At 56.0% G+C, this 22,546-nt stretch overlaps 1 protein-coding gene across 1 annotated transcript; it reads left to right on the top strand.

The window, feature by feature from the left end:
* Window positions 1-2,691: 2,691 nt before the first annotated feature.
* Window positions 2,692-22,546, top strand: KCNJ5 (potassium inwardly rectifying channel subfamily J member 5). The gene is made up of 3 exons (XM_006181715.3): window positions 2,692-2,939; window positions 15,526-16,464; window positions 19,359-22,546. Exons 2-3 carry the CDS (start codon window positions 15,528-15,530, stop codon window positions 19,679-19,681), a joined length of 1,260 nt encoding a protein of 419 aa, XP_006181777.1. The 5' UTR covers window positions 2,692-2,939; window positions 15,526-15,527; the 3' UTR covers window positions 19,682-22,546.

The raw sequence follows: 22,546 nt of genomic DNA, 5'->3' as shown, positions 1-22,546 counted from the left end.
AAGACTTTTTTAAGTCTCTCTCACAATACCTATCAGAGTGCCGCAAACATAGCAGGCCTTAATTTATAGATGACCACTATTCACTGACTGAACACGTAGATTTAATGTATATGTGTGTGTGTCTGTGGTTTAAGCATAAAGAAACCACAAGAAAGAGAAATACCATTGACTGACACACATCTGCTGTTTATGGATGGGTTTATTAATGTACACAACTGACGTATGAGGAATTCTCCTGACATGAGCAAAAATACTTAAAATATTTGTCTTAGAAGAGTTTTAGTTAGGACTTCAGAGTATAACTCAACAGACTCTTTTAATTAATATTTTATCAGGCTGGAAATATTTATGAGACATTACCAGCCTCATAAATGCAAATGGAATTTCTATAAATAGGAGAAAAAATAATTTCCTGTGTGTCATATTCAAAAGAGAAAACTTTAATTGTGAATTCATCTCTCACTCAATGAAGGAAGGTAAGAAGCGGGGGGGGGGTGCACAGAGGCAGTGGTTCTGGGCTCTAATTACCAGCAGCGGCACACACGAATTCTCTGTTGCTTTCCAGCATCACCCCACCGATTTCCAGACAATAAAAGATGCACTGATCTCTTCACCATCCCCCTAGGAGTTCTCGATCGTGTCTCCCCGTGCTCAAATGTCACCTGGTCTCTGGGGGACTTGAGCATGAAAAAAGTCAGAGCTCACCTAAATTTGCAAAAACCAGTCAGGAATAGAACGCTATTTGTCATTTTTCAGGTCTAGGTTGAGAACTGGATCCAGGTTTTCTGTCTCCTGGTCCAAGGTCCATCACTGTGAGAATATTTACAAAATAACATTTCCCAGGTCACCCTGTATTTTGCTTCAAAATCAGCCAGGCTCCCCAGGGTCAGGGCAGAAGAAATCCCATAGTCTTTACACTGAATCCCAAGCAACTGCCACCTCAGGCCAGAGCACCTCCTGGGCTCAGCAGATGCTTCTGGTGTGTCATCTGGTCCCCAGAGCTACCAGCCAAGGTCTCTCCAAGAACCAGGAGATGGAGGACTTAGGACCCTGCGTGCACGCCCCCCAGTGCTCAGTCATGAGACCAACACGTGAACGGAGGAGCAGGAGCCTGCTGCCCCCGAGGGGCAGGGGAGGTTCCCGTCCCGCAGGACCACTGCGGCCTCACTGCGGAGAGAGGGGAGGGCGTCTAGGAGCAAACCCTGGCCTTGGCTATGCGTGCTGTCCCTGGGGAGCCTGCCTGGGCAGTGGGCTGTGGGCTCGCTGCTCCCGCAGCAAGAGAAGCCCCCAGAAGACCAAGCTGCCGGCTCACTGACCCGCCTTCATGCTTACAGGAGAGGACAGGGCTGGTGCACCCCTGCCCAGGTGACAAGCACATGTTCTCTTCTTGTAATTAATACACTGGCTTTCATGTTTTTGACAGTGTTCGCTTGATAAATACTCACTGCGCACCTGTGGTAGGTGCTGGGGACACCACAGGGAACAGGAGAGTCCGAGTCCCTGCCCGGGGGACACTGTTCTCACTCCTGATCTGGTGTGCCTGCCCCAAGGGGAGACACACTCGGGGCCTGGGACCGGGGTGTGGATCCCGAAAGGCTGGGCCACAGAGAGGGACAAGGGAGGCACCCCCCCCATCATGGACCAGTTCTCAGAGAAGCCCCCGGCCCTCCCTGCACAGCAGCCCCCCCTGGGCCCGGGGTGTGACGTCAGTAGCTGGCTTTCCTACAACTCCCAGGAGTAAGAGAATAAATGCAGACACTCATCTTTCCACAGGGCAGGAAGGAACCCAAGAGGGAGGGAAGGGAGGTGGCTGCTAGGCGGTGGCTCTGGGTCAGGACTGCTCAGGACTTCAGGGAGCAGAGGGAGCACTTCCTGCTGTGCCCAGCCATCCACAGGCCGCCTGCCCCTGGAGAGGATGGCCAGGGCGAGCAGAGAGCCGGGAGCCGCCGGCCTGTTTCCTGTCTCTGGACCGGCTCCATCTCCAGCCCGCGGGCAGGGCGCCCCAGGCCCTCACTCCACCCACAGAAGCAAGGTCCGTGGTGGTGCGGATGCAGCGCCCAGACTGTGCCCCGCAACTCCCCAAGGAGTGCCACCCACCTGTTAGGTTCCATCTAAGCAGCGCAACTAAATTTTGCCAATCGTCCCCTAAACGCACCCGGAGTGACTGAGCAGCCCCTCAGAGGCTCTGATCCAAGATTTCTACCGTCCTAGTTTCTTCCTTCTTTCGCTCGCTCGGCTGCACCGCACCCACCAAACACGCGCGCGCTCACGCGCAGGCACTTGCGCGCGCACAGATCCCCGTCCTTTGCACCTGCACGGCCAGAAACCACCCCCAACCCGGGACCACCGGCGGGTGCAGCGGGGAGGGGGCGCGGGCCTGGCGGAGGGGCGGAGGGAGGGCGCCCCGAGGGTGCGGGGAGCGCAGAGCTGCCCGCCCCCTCCCCCGGGCTCTCGCCCTGCTTTCCCGACCCGATTCACTGAGAACTGCCCGCGCCCCCATCACACGGAACCCCCGCCCCGCCCCCCACCGCTTTGCCTGGGGTCCTTTAAACCGGCGATTACACATTATTACACAGAGATTCCTCGCACCGGGGGCAGAAGGGGAGGAGAACCGGGGAGGGAAGAGGGCGGAGGGGAAGGAGGCGGAGGGCGGAGGGAGGTGGGGAGAGAGAGCGCGAGCCTCCTGCCGCCGCTGCCGCTGGAGAAAGGGAGTGACTAGTGACTGGCTGCAGGGGGCTGGCGAGAGAAGGGCCAGGATGGCTTAGAAGCCTCTGCCCGCAGGACCCCACGGCAGGGAGAGGCTCTAGGCAGAGTCCAAGGCTACCCTGATGGCTGGGGCTGGCGGGAGCCCTCAGGGGCCCTGAACGCCCCCTGCACCGCCTCTGAGGGACACCCCAGAAGTTAGCGTCAGTGGGACTCGGAAGCTCGGATCTCAACAAGTAAGTTGTCTTCTTTCCTCCTCCATTTCTCCCCAGCTCACTGGTTCTGGAAGGCGGGACCTGTGATCTCAGGGTGCCTGTTGGGCTGGCGGCTAGCTGCTCGGCACCTGCCAGTTTAGGAGCCGCAAGGAGGGACAGCTTAGGATGGGTGCAAAGTTCAACCAGGAAATCTGAGGTCCCCGAAGAAGGTGGGCTGCCCTGGGCTGGGAATTTAGCCTTCAGAGGACTGGAGGTGGCTCTGCTGTGTTCCAGAGCAGGGATACCTGGGGTGCTGAACACCCCCATCAGTGGTGTGAGAGGCCAGGGCAGTGGGGAGGGGGCGGCATTCCCCCTGGACAGCGGCTCTGCCTTCAAGTGGGGATGTGGAGAGCTCAGCCTTAGATCCTTGGCTTAATCTTGCTTTCTTTTAAGTCTGGCCAAATTGGAAACATGGCCTTGCTAATTCTGCCCTCCTGTCGCCTGGTCACTTCCTGCGTGCCCCCCTATCTCTTCTGAAACATCTTTCAAACTGCTCAGAAAGGCCAAGGGTGAAAGCTCCAAGGCCAGGGTTAAGGGACCAGGGAATGGCATCATTGTCCCCACCCTCCCCGAACCCACGCACCCACGCGTCTCCCTGGAGAGCCGTGGTGGCTCCCCCTGCCAGGGCTCTGCTCCCTGGGGCTGCGGGGCAGCCTGTGAGTGCCGCTGGCTCCTTGAACGAGCTCTGGCCCCCAGAAGTTCCAGGGTCTGTGCCAAGCATCGGGTCGGGTAAGGCCAGCCCAGCACCTGTTCCGGGAGGCCTTTCTAACACCAGCAGATCAACAGGCACACGCATGTTTGCTTTGTGACAGACTGTGCCCAGCACCTTGCTCTCTTCTGATCCTTTTAATGGAGCAGATATGACCATCTTCATTCTGCTGGTGAGACAGTGCAGCTTAGCGAGGCTCTGTAAACTGCCGGCGGCGGTACACAGCCTACAGTTTAGAGTCTCACCTGGGCCTGACTCCAGAACGTACCTCTTGGTCATCACTAAGCCCCACATCACAGCGCTTTCTGGTTCACAAAGTACTTCTCCACGTGGGAGGGAGGCAGTGGAAAGAAGCTAATGTTTATGACCCAAGTACTGAGCGGGACACATTCATGCACACGTAGCTGGACTCCAGGCCTGGGAGGCAGGCATCACTCCATCCGAAAGGCCGAGGCTGAGAGATCTCTGAGCACTAGTGACTGGCAGGGCCATTAACTTCTCAATGCTTGGCTTCAAATCCAGAGTCTTTCCACTGTCAAACGCCCAGCCTGGAAGGTGCTCTGGCCTTCCCAAATCCACACCTTTTCCTCAAAACCCAGGAGTAAACCCCATCAGCCGGCTGAACGAGGAGGCCCTCGACCTTCCTAAAATCTGGTGGAAGAATCTAGCAGAGCGAGTGATGTGGGCCTTAGAGAGAAAGGCTCTTGGAGGCCTGCCTGTGACTTTTAACTATTGATTTGACCTGAGACGGCCTGACGCTGCCTGGAGGCAGAGGCGGAACTTCAGAGGACGTGTTGGGGCGCAGGGGGTGTGCAATAATATCAATAATATCAAGGAATCGGCGCTTACTGAATGCGTACTGTGTGATGCTTGGCGTTTTATGTATGTGACGGGACCTGTTTTTCTTTCCCCATCCACTGCTTTCTTTTCTCACTGTTCCTCCCAGCCTCCCCCACCTCACCCCACCCCACCCCACGCCACCATCCTGGTTCCAAACAACCTGGAATCAAGTTCACGGAGTGGAGACTTAGGACCTAAGGCTCGAGAGAAAAAAAAAATCATTCTTTTACCTTGGAAGGACTATTTGGAGGCATTTGTCAAGTGTTTATTACTTGCCAGGCTCTGTTCATTAATTAAGAGATTGATAATAAGTTGTTGCAACAGCATAAATTATTAGGACAGCACCAGGGCCACCACTGGAAGAGGAAACATCCCGTAGGGAAATGGTCTGTCCTTTCCACAAAAGCGTGGGGCTCGGGATCTCCCCGAGCATGTTCTACATTCACCATCTAGCTCTCCAACAGAAAGAGGCTCCCTGGGTCACAGATGCTCCTGTCCCCTGCTGGCGTCCCTCCCAGCAGCACTCCTTGTTTAAGTAGCATTGAGCAGAGATGAGTGAGCTCCGTCCAGCAAACAGCGCAGGGGGAGGAGGAGGCAGGGAGGAAGGGTGGGGAGGAGAAGGGCCCCCACTGTCCCGGGGGTCCTGGAGCCCTGCCTTCTCCAGCCTCAGAGTCCAATCCCAGTGGGATTCCCCGATATGGGTTCCCCCGAGTCTGTGGGCACATGCTGAGCTGGGCAGAGAGCTCTTCCCTCTGTGGGTCCCACAGAATCCACGTGGCCTCCTCACAGGCTGTGTGGCAAAACCCCCCCTGGGGCTCCCTGGGTTTCCCGCCCAGGAGATGCCCGCGCTGTTCTAGTCCCCCGCCCGTGAGGATGCTGACCCCACAGCCCACCCTCCCTCCCTTTGCTCCGAAAATGGCCCGGCTCTCAAAGCCACTGGCGGTGTCCTGTGCACTCACGTACTTGAAAACCGCTTCTCCATCTGTTCTTTGTTTTTACATCAGTTCAGCAGCCATTGACGTGATCCCCCAGATGTGCCAGGAATAATTAATTTTTGAAAACCTTGGGATGTGATCGTTCGGGCAGGGAGGTTGTGTTTTCCATTTAGGATGCTAGCCAAAGTTTGCATCTTCTGAGCAATCCTGGTTGAATTTTTAGGCTGCAGATGGGAGGGTGATGGAGAGAGGGGCAGGGGCCAGGAATCGATTAGGTGGTTGGAAGAAGCCATTTTTGGATTCAATTGTTACTGTGTCCCAGCTACAGACAGGCCGCCGAGACCAGGGCCCACCAGCAGACGTCTATAAACTGTTGTCAGCCATGGAATAATGCTTCCGTTTTTCCTGGGGACAAAATAAGAAGAATGGGAGTTCAGACACAAACTCCCACATTGTAGGGAGACATTTGGGAAAAAAACAAAACAAAACAAAAACCAAACCTGAATGTGTTTCTCTAAGAGACCTGCGGAGTGGAGTGACTTTCTCTGGAATGACTTTAAAACGGAGGGGACAGCTTCCCCTTCCCGAGACCTAGCTGCCGGGGGACACGGGGTGGTCTCTGCCAGGGCCACCCGCTTATCTAGTCCCTCCCACCTTGACATTCTGATAAGGGAGCTATTCTGGGCCGCGGAGCCCGGGATGGCCATAGCGCTTGCCAACGGCCGCGTTGGGCTAAATGTCACAGCCAAACCTTTAACACACGACCCTGGAGATGCTGGCTGGTGCGTCAGTGTTCCATCACCGTTCCAGACCAGGGCAGGCTGAAGGCAGAGGTCAGGGATATCTGAGCGGTCTGGCAGGTGGCAATGGCACTTCCTGGTCACCAAGGGTCAGAGCACATGTAGCCGGAGAGGCTGGTACGGGGAGTGAAAAGGGAAGGCGGGGAGATCGAACAAGGACGAGCTTTCAGCATCTCATTCTCACCTTCTGAGACCTGGTTGCTTGGGGCTGGATGTGCTGTCCACTCCGTCCCCTCACACATTTCAGGCTCTTCAACTTAAGGTCAGGTGGGCCCTAAGGCCCCCACCCTGTGTTACTTCTCGCGGCTCATAAAGGAAAAGAGGGGGAAAGCAAGAGCGGAGAAGGGCCGTCAGGGAGCCGAACCTGTGCCCCGTGTCTCACGCTCAGAGTCTGCCCCCTCCCGGGGCTGGGCTGTTGAGCACCGATGCCCAGAGCCCGGCCAGGAGGAGTGTCACAAGCAGGGAAGAGGCTCTGCCTCTGCCCCAGGAAGCTGGCCGCCCAACAGGGACAACAGGGACAACAGGTCCCACAGGGCCAGGTCCCAGGGACCTTACACACAGGACCTCAGGATGGCCAGCGCACCTGGGCTCTCGCAGAGCGACCCCACCACATCACGGAACGCGGGCCCTCCCGCCCCCAGGTCCTGGCTCAGGCTGCCTCAGTCCCTTTGGAAAGTGCCCTTTATTGGATGAACTTAAAAAGTCGCTCATATATTCCTTCAAAAATGTATACGGGGAGCCTACCCCAGGCCAGCTCTGGTGTGGGAACCAGGGCTAGGAGACTGAGCCGTTTACACACCCTGCCCCTGCCCACCACCATTTACACACCCTGCCCCCCACCCCTCGCCAAGAGCCCTCTCTCCAAGTACTGACCAGGGGAGGCAGGGGAGCCGAGACACATGTGGCGTCAGGGCAAGCATCACTAGAGAGACCTAGGAGGGCCGGGGAAGGCTTTCTAAGGGGGCTGGGAAAACTCCATGGTCCCGATCACTGTACCTGTGTAGTAAGTTATGAACCTGAGTAAATCAATTTCTTCCATTTTATTCTTTTTTATTTTTTTTAACCTATTCTAGTTCCTTTGCCTTTCCATATCAATTTCAGGAAATTCTTCTCTGTAGCTACAAAAAAATCCTGTGGGATTTTGGTAAGAATGGCCTCAAACCTGTGCATCAGTTTGGGGAGAACACGTGTTTTACTGTATTGTGTTCCCCTCCAGGAACACAGTATGTTTCTCCATTTCCTCAGATGTTCTTTGGTTTCTTCCATCAGCATTTTGTAGTTAACATACTTCTTTTCGATTTGCCGGGAACTTAACTGTGTGACCTTGGGCGTATCCCTTAGTTCCTCAGACCGTCCTTTTACTTTCTGTAACATGGGCACAACGGCATAGCAAAGGGCAAAGCAGACTTAGTTCCCTCCGTTCTTTCTCTTCTTCTTCTCAGCCCTCATTCTGATGCCCTCCCTTGCTTCTCGGCACTTTGTCTTTTCAGCCTCTGTTGTCTGAACTGTCCTGCATTCTCAGCCCCTTTCCTCCAAGTCTCTTCGCCTCCTGTTTCTCTTATTCTTACTGCTTCTCCAGGCCACTCATTCTCCCGTGATGTTCGTATCGCTCCTCTTCATTGGACCACGTGGAGGGCTCACTTTTCCTGGTTTTTGTTAGACATAACATGTGACCCTGGGGCTGGTCAGCCTGGGATCAAGTCCAGATCCACGACACTAGCTTGAGGGCAGGTTACTGCTCACTCTCCCCTGTGCCTGTTTCTTCACCTATAAACGGGGGAAACAGTACTACCTCATACCTTTTCTGAAATGATTAAATGAGTCAAGACATAGGAGGCACTTAGAAGATTAGCTGGCGCACCGAATGCCCCCAGCGGGTCTCAGCTGGGACTGCTGGGACTTTACCCATCATGCCCTGGGGCTCTGGTCCTTTCCCACTGGTCCCCGTACCTCCGTCACCTCCCATCTTTTTCACTTGGCGGTAAGTATATTTGTATTCACATTATCTTGCTTTCTTGATACCATCCTCCCTGCACTGCGCCTGTCTCATCGTCTCTGATCATCACTGATAAATTGGCACCAGCCCGGGAACTCTGTCCCTGGGGCTGTAGAGAGGAAACAAGTGGTTTTTCATTTTGACTTAATTATTAATCGCCTTTATTATTTAATGCAGAATACATACAGTGCAGGGTTACGACGAAGAGAATGAATTATAACGATTCTGCTCACTTTCAGAGAGAGAGCCGGCCTAAAAGGGAAAAGTACCGGGCAGACTGATACAAATGTGGGGAAAATGCAAAATGAACTAATTTGATTTTCGTGCCCTTTTGTTCATGATTTTTCATACGTCTTCCGGGGGCTGGGAAGGTGGGGCTGGATCGTGGCCAGGAAGCCGTGGCTGAGTATTGAGATGCATAGATGTGAAGGACACACCAGGGGTCCCCAGCAGCTGCCAGGGAGGACAACGAAATGGGAGACAGCGGAGCTGGAAAGCTCAGCCGCAGGCTGCCAGGCCTGCTCCCGGGGGCACTGCTCAACAATTAGGAACTCACGAACGTTAAACTGCTTGAGAGGTCCGTGTGATTAATCTATAGTCCATGCCTCAAATTTGGCCTGATTTTGCCCTTTTAAAAATTACTGAATCTATTCGGACTCACTTAGACATACTCAAGTAGATCTTTAAAATACCATCTCTCTGTATTTCTGCCAAAGAATTGACTTCCGCAAGCAATTGCCAAGACCTGTCTGCCCTCGTATCAGGCAAAAACTCTGTCTTCCTTAAAAAACCCTGCAATGAAACACGTACAGTGCTGTGGAGATACTTAGGTGAGTTAACAGTCGTAAAGCACCTGGTTCAGGGAAGAACACACACACATCTCACTACCAGGGCTACTCCGCAAAGAAATAAGTCAGCATAACCCACTGTGGGAAATAAATTGAGCACATTTAAAACAAAAGCAAAATGAATGCAAAGGGCAAGGGGGAGGCAGCACAGATGGGGTAGATGTTCCCTCTGGGCAGGGCATGTCTCAGTCAAACCTCGGGACAGCTGACTCCCTCTGGGAGCAGCCCCGCCCCCACCTGGACGTCCCTCTAAACAATAACCCCACGGGTGCTGAGGGACCAGGCTCGAGGGCTCCCCTTGGAGGGACAGAGGCAGCCGCAGGATGGAGCCTGGGATGCCTGAGCAGGTGGGACCTGGGAGCCTGTGACAGGTCCCCAGGGAAGGTCATTCGAGCAGTCGGACACAGCAGGGCCCTCATCACCTGCGCCTCCTCCCCCTCCTCCCGCCTTACACAGCGGCTCCCCTGCCATGGCCGCCACAGCTCCTCCATCCACATCATCCCAGCTCCAGGTTCCACCCAAAGCCCCGTGCTCTCCCCCGGCACATGCTCCCCCTCACACAGTCACGGAACAGGTGTGCAGTCCAGAGAGAGGGGTGCCAGAGCTCACTTTGGCTGTGGCAGACCTTGGCAGAATCCTTGTTTGGATGTTCAGCTTGGAGCAGAGCAAAAAGGAGCACGCCTTCCCCGAGCCCTAGTGAGCCCGTGACAGTGAGGAGCATCCTGGGCACACAAGCCAGCACCTGCGGTCCACTCCCCTCCTCCCGCAGAGCCCCCAGCCCTCTTCTTCCAGGATCCCCTCGGGTGGGTCACCAGCACCCATTTCATCCCAGCCAGAAACAGCTCCTGACCCGACCCACCTCCTGCCGTCACAGCCCTCCCCCGAAGAGGGTGTTCCCTCCACCTTCTCCGAAGCTTTTAAGGTCAGACATCTCCACCCACTGGGAACCCCTTCTACCTGCGGTGACGGTGACAGTGACGGGGAGGACAGAACGCTTTCCCAAGACCCTGCTCTCTGCAGCACACTTGCAAGGGGTGTAGTTGGGAGGAGGCGGGTGGGAAGAGGATGCTCTGTGAGAGCAGGGGGTCTTGGCACCCGTCACACAACGGGGGAGGCTGGGGTGGTGGGGAACAAGGCTGGTTAGGACCGCGGGAACAGAGCCAGCAGTCCGTTTCCCCTCTCTTTGCTATCGTGTGAGACCCAGATCGGCCTTCTGGCTTCTTCTGTGCTGAGGATTGACAGGCTGCGCTCATGGCAGGCTCATCAGTGCAAACAGGAAAGCTCTGAGGAGAATTTACTGGCATCACTACGACTCTTAACGCTACGCTCAGCATCACTCAGAGTACCAGCCAGCGTGTGCACTGTGGGGAGAAAGCCTCTCCAACTCGGTAGCCCAGGAGTCTACGCTGGCAGCTGCCCGACTGAATCTGACTCGCAGATATATTTTCCTTGGCTAGCTCGGTGTTTCAAACATTGTGGAATTCGTTGTCAACATTGAAAAACATAAATTTCATGTTTAAACATCTCCATCTCTAGCTTTTCTGGAAAAAGAGAGTGGAAGATCTTGCAGCACCCGCTCCACATTCTTGCTTGACACTAATCAGCTCGGGCCGAGTGACGCGCCCCCTGTTGGATGGCAGGTGTACTTGGCTCACCTCAGTCCTCACCACTCCCTATTGTCTTCCTGAAATCCAGAGCTCGTTTTGATTGCATTTGCTGTATGTTCATATAATTGCTTGTCCTAGAAGAAGAATGATATCTTTGACAATCTTTTTCTTTATCAAAAATATGAAAATGAAAGTCTGAGAAGTCGTCAAATGTGAGTAACAATAGGAGAAAGTGCATATCTGAACAACATGCATACACGGTGTGGCAGTGTTAAAAGATGCAGCAGCTCCGTTCACTGACCTCGCCCATCTGCCTTTGGATGCGGCAGAGTTTGGCACCAGCCTCCTGGGTTCTGGTTAGGACAGCACTCACGCCCCTCTCGGGCCTGACAGATACTCACCCCACTCCTGGCAGAAGCAGACACGCCTTAGATAACAGGGAGTCCAGCCAGAGTCATCCAGAGTGAGATCAGTGGTCTCTGCCCTGGGAGGGGCCACAGCTTCCACACAAGATGCTTCCAGGAGTGACGGGGTGCTCAGTGATTACACCAGGTCAGCAGGTGTTTGCTGGGACAAGTGGATACCCTGTCTCCTTGAAGCAACTAGGCACCTGTGTGAACAAATATTGCTGTCATGAGAAAAAGTCCAGGAGCAGCTGGAAGCAGGAACAGAGGGCTTTAGCTCAGGAGGAAAGCAGGAGGTGGGTGGAAGACACAGCCCGCAAGGAGGAGAGGGGACAGCCCCAGCTGTGCGCGGAGCCGGGGCGCAACGGGCAGCCCGGTGCTAAATCGTAGACTGGTTCCCAAGCACGGATGGGGAAGCGTCCCCGGCTGCCTCCTGCGTCAGACTTCAGAGCTGCGTTTAGAGATTTTGGAGTCAGGCATGCCACTTCCTAACTGAGTGACCTTAAGCAAGTCGCTAAATCACTCTGCTTCTGTGATCCGAAAACGATCACAGGCCAAGACAGACTGGATAGATGCGTGTGAGCATTACATGAGAGAATGCCTAAAGAGTGCCCTGCAGAGACGGCTCGCGATGGGTGCTCAGGACAGGAGCCGTTAAGACTGCACCTGCGTCTCAGGTCGGGAAGGCGCACCTCACTCCTTCGCTGGGCATCTTCCTCACCAAGTCTTTCCTGACTCTTCCTCCTCACCCCCTCAGGCCAAGCTGAACAAGACCCACGCCCTGTCCCCCTGTCACTCTCTATGGCACTGTTTGCCTGTGTGACCCACCATTCCATGAGTTCCTTGAGGGCAGGAAATAGGGCAGGGGTCCTGGCCTCCTTTGCCCAGTAGAACTACCTGGGGTCGGGCTCCCTGGGCGTGGGACCTGGGCACCAGCCTCGCGTCCAGCTCCCAGCCGATCACAACGGCCACCAGGATAGAGACAAGCCTGGGGACCAGCAGCACCAATGGCACCAGAAGCTTCTTGAAAAAAGTGCCTTTTCTGGGAACCCCGGATCCACTGCACCAGAATCTGCATTTTAACAGGACCCTTGCGAACAGAAGGCATGGGAAAGGGTGAAACTCTGTGCCGCCTCCTCCCGCCCCAGGGCAGAGGCGCCAATCGGCAGTGGCTGTCCGTGGGGGCACAGATTCCCTGAATGAATGAATGGATGGATGGGTGAGCGAGTCTTGCGTGTCAGTTTCCAGTGGGCTTTCACACCTGGTATCACATACACTGTCACCCAGCTGGGAACTCAGGTCCAAAAAGCAAAACCACAAAACATCCAGGAACCAAGCTGGTAAGAACAAATAGCTGCAGAATGATGAAGTTTTTAAAGAAAGCACCTGGTGAGTTTTTAAAGAAGGATGCACAAATTAATAGATGGAGCTTGAAAATTTGATTCAAGAAGTTCGTCTTCCTTGTCCCTGAAAACCCTTTGACTTGACACCCCCGCAGAACTGAGGGCCGAGATATCTAGGATGAGTGATTCGCTTACTCTTCTAAGGAAGCTGGGGATCAGCGGCTCCACGCCTGACACCTGCCCTGCAGGTCACCCCCTGAGGCTTTAAACACTGGCCTTAGATGCCCCCGCCTCTGTCTTCATCTGTAAAATGGGTTTATTGGGACATTGCATTACACTTCAATTCAAAGAGAGTTTGCCAGTGTTTACATAGATCCTTATGTTTGTCTTCATATATTCTTTCCTGGGGTCCCCACGGTGGCCCCAGAGCTGGAAGGGTGGAGCACATTACCCGAGGTTTCCAACAGAATAAACTGAGGCAAAGAGCGTTCAGACTGTCTTTCTTTGGCTCGCAGGGCAAGTGTGTTGCAAGCTGAGCTAGCACACAGACCTCAGCCTGGGCCGAGGGGGTAATAACTTCCGCGGATGCCCCCAGCTCACTCGGGGGACATGTGTGCCGATATCAACTCAGAAGCAAGCCTCTTTTTCCTGTCTGCCGGACACAGACAGTTTTCAGATCTGGGCTGAGGTGTCCCAAAAACCCTTTTTCTGTCTCCAGCCCAGCACAGGGCCTTCTCCTACAAGAACATCTGAAAGTATGTTTAAAAATAAAGAAGGAAACAGTGCAGAAAATCAGCAGAAAGCTGCTTTCCTGAAAGCTGAGGGCGGGGACCGTGCCTCCCAGGCGCCGGGTGACTCATCCTTGCCGGTGCTGGGCCTGCGCTGCCCAGCATCAGAGGCCCAGGGAGTCCGGGCAGCACTCCCACCGGACCCCCATCCGGGTCCCAGCAGCCGGGGTCCCCAGGAGCACACAGAGCCTTGAGAGCAGCGGCTTTTCTCACTGTTTCTGGGCATCTCCGGTCGAGGTTTCAGGAAGCAGTCTCCTAGCCAGGGGCAGAGCCACGTCACCGGGGGGGTTCTGCAAAGCAGTACCGAGCAGCCCCTCCTAGTCTCATTTATCTTCGTAGCTGCCACGGAGGGGCAGGGAGCAGGTGGCCCTGTGCAGAATGGAAAATGGCCAGCGGATGTCTGAAACAGACAGCGCTTCCTGTGACCCATCAATGTGAGATTTTAAAGGTTACCTTGAAATTGCAGCAGCCACGCGGGCAGCAGAGGAAGGGTCTGCCTCTCCGTGGTGGGTGAAGTCTTCCTCGCTCAGTCAGTGAGGCAGCTGGCTCCTGGTTGACAGAACGTTCACCCAGGCTGCGCTCTCAGGGACGCAGCTTCCCGGGAAGGGGAGTGCCTGTGAAATCAAGAACTTGTTTATAAAGATGAAGAAGGGCTGAATGACAGTCTCCCCTGAGGGGATGTCTCCAGGATCAGAAGCTCCCAGAACTTTCTGGAAGGAGCAGCTCATAAGTCTGAGCCTGAGCCTCAGAATCCCAACCTCTGCAAACCACTGTCTGGTGAGACCTGAGAGCCCCCGTGCTGGAGCCAAACAAACCAAGATCCAGAGGCGGCCTCTTACTACCTGAGCTTCATGTTCCGTGTCTGAAAATGGAAGGATGGTAACAGCGCTTGTCTAACAGGGTCAAATGAGCTAACATAATGTTAGCTTCTTGGTGCGGTGCCTGGCTCAAGACTGGGCAGAAATGGAAGCAGTTGCTCTTGGCGGCAGAGAAGCTCATGGTCCTTCCCAGCTTCACCGGAGCCTTCAAGCATTTTAAATGCCTGTGAGCAGAACAACAGAAAGACAGTAGACTGAGTGCTGCAGGTGCCTGGCTGTTTCTTCCAAGTGCAACATATACTCCAAAAACGCGTAACAACCCTTTGAAAATCTCGGGGCATTAACATCATGCCCAGCTCAGTTTCTCAGAGGGCAGGGAGTTACTCTATTCGCATTTTAATGGTGTGTCTACACAGCAATCCGCCATATTAGTCAGTGCTCAGACAGCCTACAGACTCCCCACTCAGGTGGTGGGAGTGAGCACAGGGAGACCCAGACCCCTGCCGCCTTCTCCTTTCTGTCTGCAGCTGAGACCTCAAAGGAGAAGGAGGGAGACAGGGAGGGAGAAGGGAGCGAGCACAACCAGCTAGCGCCCAAATATCAGCTCTTCCCCTTACTCTTTTGGTGACCTGGATGTCACGTGACCTCTTTGGGACTCATTATTCTTTTTGGGGGGGAGGAGGGGTAATTAGGTTGTTTATTTTTTTTAATTGTTCTTCTTTACTTATTGGATGTACTGGGGATTGAACCCATGACCTCGTGCATGCTAGGTGTGCCCTCTACCACTGAGCTGTACCCTCCCCCCGGGACTTGTCATTTTTATTTATTCATCCATTCATTCAGTAAGTACTTTTTGGGTACATAGTATATGTCAGGCCATGCTCTGGAAAATTAGAATGTATCAAGGAAAAAACAGACCCACAGCTGAGCCCTTGGGGAGCTGACATTCTAAAGGAGGGAGAGACACTATTAGAAACAAGTGCGATCGTGAGCAAACAGTATGATCTTTATTTACCTCTTACTTAGTGGGTAAGTAAGAGGTAAATAAAGATTTACCTGTGGGTCGCTGTGGTGGTTGCGAGTCCATGTATAAGGCAGGGAACACAGTAGGCATCTATTGAATTGTTACAATTACTATTTTGTAAATTGCACTCGGATTTTCTTTAAATCTTTTAAATGCTTAACATGGAGTTTGCACCCAGAGAGTGTTCGTTTATTCGTTCAACAAACAACTATCGAGCTCCCATTATATACTAGAGCCTGGACTAGGCACCAGGGAGATAAGGGGGTAATCAAGAAAGCATGTTCCCTGCCCTGAGAATCCCACAGCCCACCGCTGGTCCACACCTACGGGTCCACTGGACACTGGGTGTAGGGCTGTGAGGGCGCGAAGGCAGAGCGACCTTGAAGTTTAGGGTTTCTGCGAATCTGACCAGTCCACGTCACTGACGATTATCTTTTTCAATTCAACGTATCCCAGCCATGGCTGGCGATTCTAGGAACGCCATGAACCAGGACATGGAGATTGGAGTCACTACCAGGGACCCGAAGAAGATTCCCAAACAGGCCCGCGATTATATCCCCATCGCCACCGACCGCACACGCCTGCTGGTGGAAGGCAGGAGGCCCCGCCAGCGCTACATGGAGAAGAGCGGCAAGTGCAACGTGCACCACGGCAACGTCCAGGAGACCTACCGCTACCTGAGCGACCTCTTCACCACCCTGGTGGACCTCAAGTGGCGCTTCAACCTGCTCGTCTTCACCATGGTCTACACCGTCACCTGGCTCTTCTTCGGCTTCATCTGGTGGCTCATTGCTTACATCCGGGGTGACCTGGACCACGTCGGGGACCAGGAGTGGATTCCCTGTGTTGAAAACCTCAGCGGCTTCGTGTCAGCCTTCCTGTTCTCCATCGAGACCGAGACCACCATTGGATACGGCTTCCGGGTGATCACGGAGAAGTGTCCGGAGGGCATCATCCTCCTCCTGGTCCAGGCCATCCTCGGCTCCATCGTCAACGCCTTCATGGTGGGCTGCATGTTCGTGAAGATCAGCCAGCCCAAGAAGAGAGCCGAGACCCTCATGTTCTCCAACCACGCTGTCATCTCCCTGCGGGACGAGAAGCTCTGCCTTATGTTCCGGGTGGGCGACCTCCGCAACTCCCACATCGTGGAGGCCTCCATCCGCGCCAAGCTCATCAAGTCCCGGCAGACCAAGGAGGGGGAGTTCATCCCCCTGAACCAGACCGACATCAACGTGGGCTTCGACACGGGGGATGACCGCCTCTTCCTCGTGTCCCCGCTCATCATCTCTCACGAGATCAATGAGAAGAGCCCTTTCTGGGAGATGTCGCGGGCCCAGCTGAACCAGGAGGAGTTTGAGGTCGTGGTCATCCTAGAAGGGATGGTGGAGGCGACAGGTGAGATGCTTTCTCCTCTTTGGGCCCCACCCCGCCCCGGAGCTCATGCTGCCGTGACTCCAGAAGATGGAGCCTTGAGAGGGCAGCTCAACCAGCCCGACCCCAAAACGGTGACCTGGGGGTGTTGCTCCTCAAGACGGGGTAATGAGAGCAGCTGACGTGTGCAGGTTGTCCCAGCATGTCCTAGACGCTACACGTGCAGTAGCTCATTGAATGCCCTCCCTCACCCCCATGAGATGCCTTTCCTTACACTGCAGATATAGACACAGAGGCACAGGCAGGCAAATTATTTGCCCATGAGCAAGTGCTCCTAAGTCCCGGAGCCAGGAGGCAGGTCAGGCCCTGGGGACCCAAAGCTGCACCGCCCGCCTCCCATCCTGGAGCAGGTGTCACCCAAAGAGAGTTCTGGGACCAAATAACCTTGGGGAACATGGGGTTAATAAAGGCGAGCCAACTTCTTACAGTAGGACCTGGCGGTGTCTTTATATGTTGTGAACCGCCTCATGAGGGAAGGACAGGGTACAGCATCTCCCGAACTCTGGGATTCCCAAACTCACGGAATCCTCTTTTTGGAGACACACCTGTGCCCCAGACCCATGGGCCCTGCTGGAGCAGGCTGCCCTCAGCTTCCCTGCGGACCCAGCCCGGCACCTCCCTGCACAGTGACTGACTCACAGGCAGCCACGGCCAGGCTCTGTGTGGGGACTCGGGAGCCCGCATCCCCACACCTCAGGCAGGACCCCCGGGCAGAGGAGCCCCAGCAAACCCTGCACCTGCTTCTGCTCCCCTTCCTGCCCTCCTCTCTCTGCACTCAGGGAGGAGTCTGAGCAGCAGGGCTGGCCCTGGGGGTGACCTGTGGAACACTCACCCGGGCTCTGATGGACACAGAGTTTTCTAATCCGGCAACAAGGCTGGAGGGCTGGCCTCCATCCCACTTTACAGATGTGCGAGCTTCACGCAGACAGGAAGTGTCCACACTCAGGTCTGTCACTTACAAATCTAGAGCTTGTAGACACCACACCGCCCCCCAAAACACAGGGGGCCTGGCACAGAGGTGGCCGAGCAAGCCTGCCTCGCCTCTCGGGAAGCTGGGTACGGGGAAGGAGTCAAACGGGGCAGCCACACACCTTCCCGCTGGGATGCAGCCTGGCTCCAGGGACTGGGGCAGGGGGGCCACTCAGCCATCTGCGGGGGCCAGAGCCTGGCAGGCAGCGCACGGTGGCAGCTGAGGGAGCCTTTGGGGCCGAGGACAGTCAGGAGACAGGATGCCGCCTCCCGCAGAGCCGGGGGCTTGCAGGTCACGCTGCCCTCGATGCTGAGTTCAGATCAGAACACAGGCTGAGTTTCTGGGAAAAGAGCTCCACTTCGAGGCCACAAAGAGGGGCTCGGGTCAGAGACGTGGGGACAAATAAGAGTGGTGGGTTACCACCGCCCCCGCCGCCACCTGCTGGCCTCTCCCCGAGCGCCTGCTCAAAGTCAGGGTCCTGCAGTTGGCCTGGCTGGCCTCCTCGCCTCCCGTGGCTGGGTTACCTGGGTCTGCAGGGGACCCCAGAAGGCGAAAGAAGACCACCCAGCCCCACGGGCTCTGATCTCAGAGATTTCAAGGGCTAGGTTGTCGCCTTCACGGAGCCGAGCACGGGCTGGGAGTTCAGGCCGGGGTCTGACTGGCACAGCTCCGCCTGTGTGTGTGTGGGCAGGCGGCTTGACTTGCCGGCCAAATGAGGGTGAAGTGGAGCAACATGTGAACCAGCGTCTGCCACCCAGAGGGGCTTCTTTCCAAATGCATCGGAATATGACTGCCAGGCACACGGGTGGGGTCTCTAGCCCCAGAGCAGCTCACTGCCCCCTCCCAAGAGGCAGGAAGGGAGGACAGGAAGACCCCAGGAGGCCTGACCCAAAGCTCCCATGGAGGTCCCCTCCCGCTGTCTTTCCTGAGGCCCCAAGCTGCAGGCATCTGGCCTGTGTCTAGGACGGTCAGTGCCTGGCTTGGACCTGTGCACCTCTGCTGGGCTGGGGGTTGGCCTAGGACCAAGGGAGAGGCCTGGCCCAGGCAGCACCCCTGGAGCAGAGAGCAGTCTGCGAGCCCACAGTGGGTCAGTGCGTGGGGTCACTGGGGTTGCTGAGCACTGGCACACCGGACAGGAAGCAGCCTCTGCCCTGGGCCTGGTTTGTGTGAGGCCCCTGCCCGAGAACGTCCGAACTCGGGGCTGGAGCAGGCATCCCCTTCAGTTCCCCAAAAGCACGAGCTGGGAAGAGACTGAACATCAGGAAGCTGCCTCTCTGGGACCCTGAGCACAGAGGTTTCCTCATCCATAAACAAAGCTGCCCTCCCTGGAGAGAAAGCGGCACCTAAAAATAACACAGGCATGTGAGGACTGAGCGGACAGGGAATGGAAGCATTAGAGCATGCTCAAATCAAGACGCCACGCTTCACGCGCGCGCATGTGTGTGTGTGTTTGTATGTGTGTATGCACGTATGGACGCTCCTGCCCGTATGTGTCCACGCCAAACAACCCCTGTATGTTCTAAACGCCTGGCAGCTTCTCTGGGCTCACCCAATCGGAATTTATCTTGTTTCCTGCCTCTTTTCTTGTCTCAATCTTCTAGAACTTAATGCATTTTCAGGAACCATGTCTGTAGCTCTAGCTCTTCCAGAATTACCCACAGCAGTCTCTAGGAACCTACTCCAAAGGCTTGCTTTGTTCATTTCCCATTTTCTGCCTCCATCACACTTGGTGCTCCTTCAGGGCAAGGGCTGTGTCTTATTCTGCTGTGTATCTCCATCGTGCTTAGCCCAAAGTGGATGTTCAAAAATGCTTGATGAATGATTGGATGGATGGATGATGGCTGGATGGCTGTGGCCACTCCTGACACAAGTGCCCTCTGTTCACCAGGCATGACTTGCCAAGCACGGAGCTCCTACATGGATACAGAGGTTCTCTGGGGCCACCGGTTCACACCAGTCCTCACCTTGGAGAAGGGCTTCTACGAGGTGGACTACAACACCTTCCATGACACCTATGAGACCAACACGCCCAGCTGCTGCGCCAAGGAGCTGGCGGAGATGAGGCGGGAGGGCCGGCTCCTGCAGTACCTCCCCAGCGCCCCGCTGCCCGGAGGCGGTGCTGGAGCCGAGCTGGAGCCCGAGGCTGAGCAGGACGGAGAGGACGAGCCCGAGGGGCTGAGTGGGTCCCGGGAGCCCAGAGGCTCAGTGTGAGGACAGCACCCCCGCCCCACGACCTCCCCTCACTGGCTTCTCATGACCACAGACGCTGCAGGGCTGGGGTGCGGGGTGCTGAATGCGCTGCTGGGAGGGGAGGCCAGGCGCCGCTGAGGCTCCGCAGGGAGGAACGGTGTCCCTGGTCCCAGAGCCCACCCACTCAGGGCCTCCCCGAGCAGGTGGCCCTGGCCTGGGCCATCTTGGCGGTGCTGCCTCTGGCCTCCCGGCCTCCGCCGGCGCTGGCTAAGGGCCAGGCCAGGAAGGGTTTCCCCGCAACGGAACGTGCAGGTGGCCTCTCCTCTCACCCCTCTCTCTGCCAGCTGGCCGGGATCACCTTTCTCCTTGTCGCTTCGCAGACCCACCGGCAGCCCCTCCACGGCTGGCACCTACAGAGGGCTATCGCCCCTCCCCTCATTCCACCACCCTGGGGCTTGCTGAGGATTCAGGGCGGAGAGGTTCTGCCTGCCTGGGCTCTGGGGTGGCAGGAGGCTCACAGGCCTCACGGGTTACGGTCCATCCAAGTCTGTAGCTATGGAGGACGAGGCCCGGCCCATCCCTGTCACCACCTGTGAAGTGTATGTTTCCTCTGCTGGGTTCCGAGCGTGGCCTCAGGATCAGTGATCTCCTTAGGGTGACTCTCGGCAGAGTGCGTCCGGCCCACGTGGAGTTCCGTCACCCCAACCACATCGAGCCCACACCTCCCCCAAAAGGAGAACCCCAGCAGTCAGAGCTTTGCTAGAACTTTGGGCCCAAGAGTCTCAAAGCACTTCTAAGCTTCGCTGTGGTTTCCTTCACAATCTCAGAGATTTGTGGCGTGATCCGGGGAGCAGGCTGTGCTCGGAGGACAAGAGGAGCCCGGTGATGCTGAAGCGGGGCGGCGGGGGAGAAGCACAGAGAGGGGCAGCATTTGGAATTTTAACATAAGCATCGGCTGTAGGTGTGGCCGGGAGACCTGACTTCAGTCCTTGTCACCAGGTGACTGTGGATGCGAAGCTAAGTGCGGGGTGACTGCGGTGGCAGCATCACCTTCCAGCCCAGGTGCTGAAGAGACCCCTGGATGTCCCCAAGGCAGCTGGGCCAGGAGAGCAGGGATGGTGGCTTCAGTGGGGGAGGGAGGGCCGCCACCCTCGCCTTGCCAACGTGGAGACTCAGGGAGGGGGTGAACGTTAAGAGAGAGATGAGTGGAGAAAAGGCTTCAAAAACACCACTGCAGAGGCCCTTCCTTTCCAGTCCAGAGGATGAGGACAGACAAACGGTGTGGATGTCACAGAAAGGCGAACGTACAGCATGTGTTGAGGCTGACCTAGACCTGGAGAGCGATGTCAGGCGTCCCGGCCACAGAGCTGGGGAGGCCTCCCACACAACTGCACAGCTCCCCACTGGCCTTTGGAAAGGGAAGCTCGCTCTTGCCCCAGACGCGAGCACCTCCCTGGGAGTGAGAGCAGCACGTTATGGCAGAGCCAAGGGGACTGCAGTTGGGATCTCAGGCCCGTTCCCCTCGGGCTGGGTCTTCCAGGTCCTGGCGCTGGAGGGAAGAGGAGGCCGGAGCAGCCTGGTGCCTGGGCGCCCACGGGCTGGATCTGGCAAGGAGGGCGCTGGAAGCAGTGAGTCAGAGGGGTCTTCCTGACGGAGGGATGATGCTGAGTCCTGGCTCTGGGCATCCACCTGGGCTGAAGCAGGCCTTGCAGGGAACGGGGAAAGAGCTGGAATCCTGCCCTCTGAGGAAGGGGAAGCGGGCGGCGGGAAGTGCTTGCAATCAGGACTTGAAGGCAGGGACCCATCACTAAGACTGGATACCTTATGACTGGAACTGGCAGGTGGGGGCCACTCCTCACCCCAGGCCTGCCAGACCCGAGGCTTGTACTGCACGACTCTTTCCTCGGCCCCATCCCACCCCCCACCCCCACCCCCGCCCTGGGCAGACCTAAACCCTGCCTTAGTCAAAACCGATCTGTGCACCCCCCAGCCCCGACACCAGCCTCCCTCACAGTCAGAGCCCACTTCCTGTCACCTCCTTCTGCTGCTCTGAGGTCCTGGCTGGAGGGGAAGGCGCCCTCATGTGTCCCAGGAGAGCCCTCCTGCTCCTGTTCGTGGCCTCTGTCACCCTGCCCTCCAGCATGCCTCAGCCCCGTGAGTCGAGAGCCACGGAAACTAGAAATTTTTGTACTGAAGTTGCCCAAAACAAAGACGCGCCAAAAACGGGGGGAAAAAGTTGCCTGTTGTTATCTATGAGTAAGCCCTGAACACATCTCTGCACCTTTGCCATTCACCGCGCACCTACGTGTGCCCAGGGGTGGGCCAGCCACTCCCTGGAAGACTGCACTTAATTCTCAAAACCCTGGGAGAAGCTCCTAGTAACCCCTTGCTATCGGTGAGCTAACTGAGGTTCAGAGAGGGTAATTAGTCTGCTCAAGGCCACAGGTAATCACAGGAGGCCTGGCCTCAGTGCAGAGCAGAGGCTCCCAAACACACACAAGCGGGCCCTCACCTCGCGGAAGCCCTGCCCCCGCCCACCTCCGCGCAGCCCCGGAGCTCAGGCTGCAGGAGGGACGCTGCCCCAGCGGTGCCGGGCTGTGGCCCGTCCGCCCCGTCCGCCGGCAGTGCTCTCCCGCGGCAGGGTCCTTGGGAAACACCTCTCTCTGATTCCTGGAGCATTAATGAGCGGTGAAAAGAAATTGGATGGGGAATTACTGCTTTGGGGAAGAAGACACTTATTCTGCTCGGCTTGGTTTTTGCTCACGACATCTCCTTAAACTGCCGTGTCGAATCTCTTTCTCCCTGTGTAGGATTTGTCAGTCTTCTTATCGAAAACAACACCGCAGCACTGCTAAAAATTCATCCAATAAAGTGGATTTGATCTTA

This window comes from Camelus ferus, chromosome 33, assembly GCF_009834535.1.
Source record: "Camelus ferus isolate YT-003-E chromosome 33, BCGSAC_Cfer_1.0, whole genome shotgun sequence".
NCBI classification, from domain to species: domain Eukaryota; kingdom Metazoa; phylum Chordata; class Mammalia; order Artiodactyla; family Camelidae; genus Camelus; species Camelus ferus.
The sequence above is the reverse complement of the archived record's forward strand: the minus strand, read 5'-3'. Positions and strand labels throughout refer to the sequence as shown.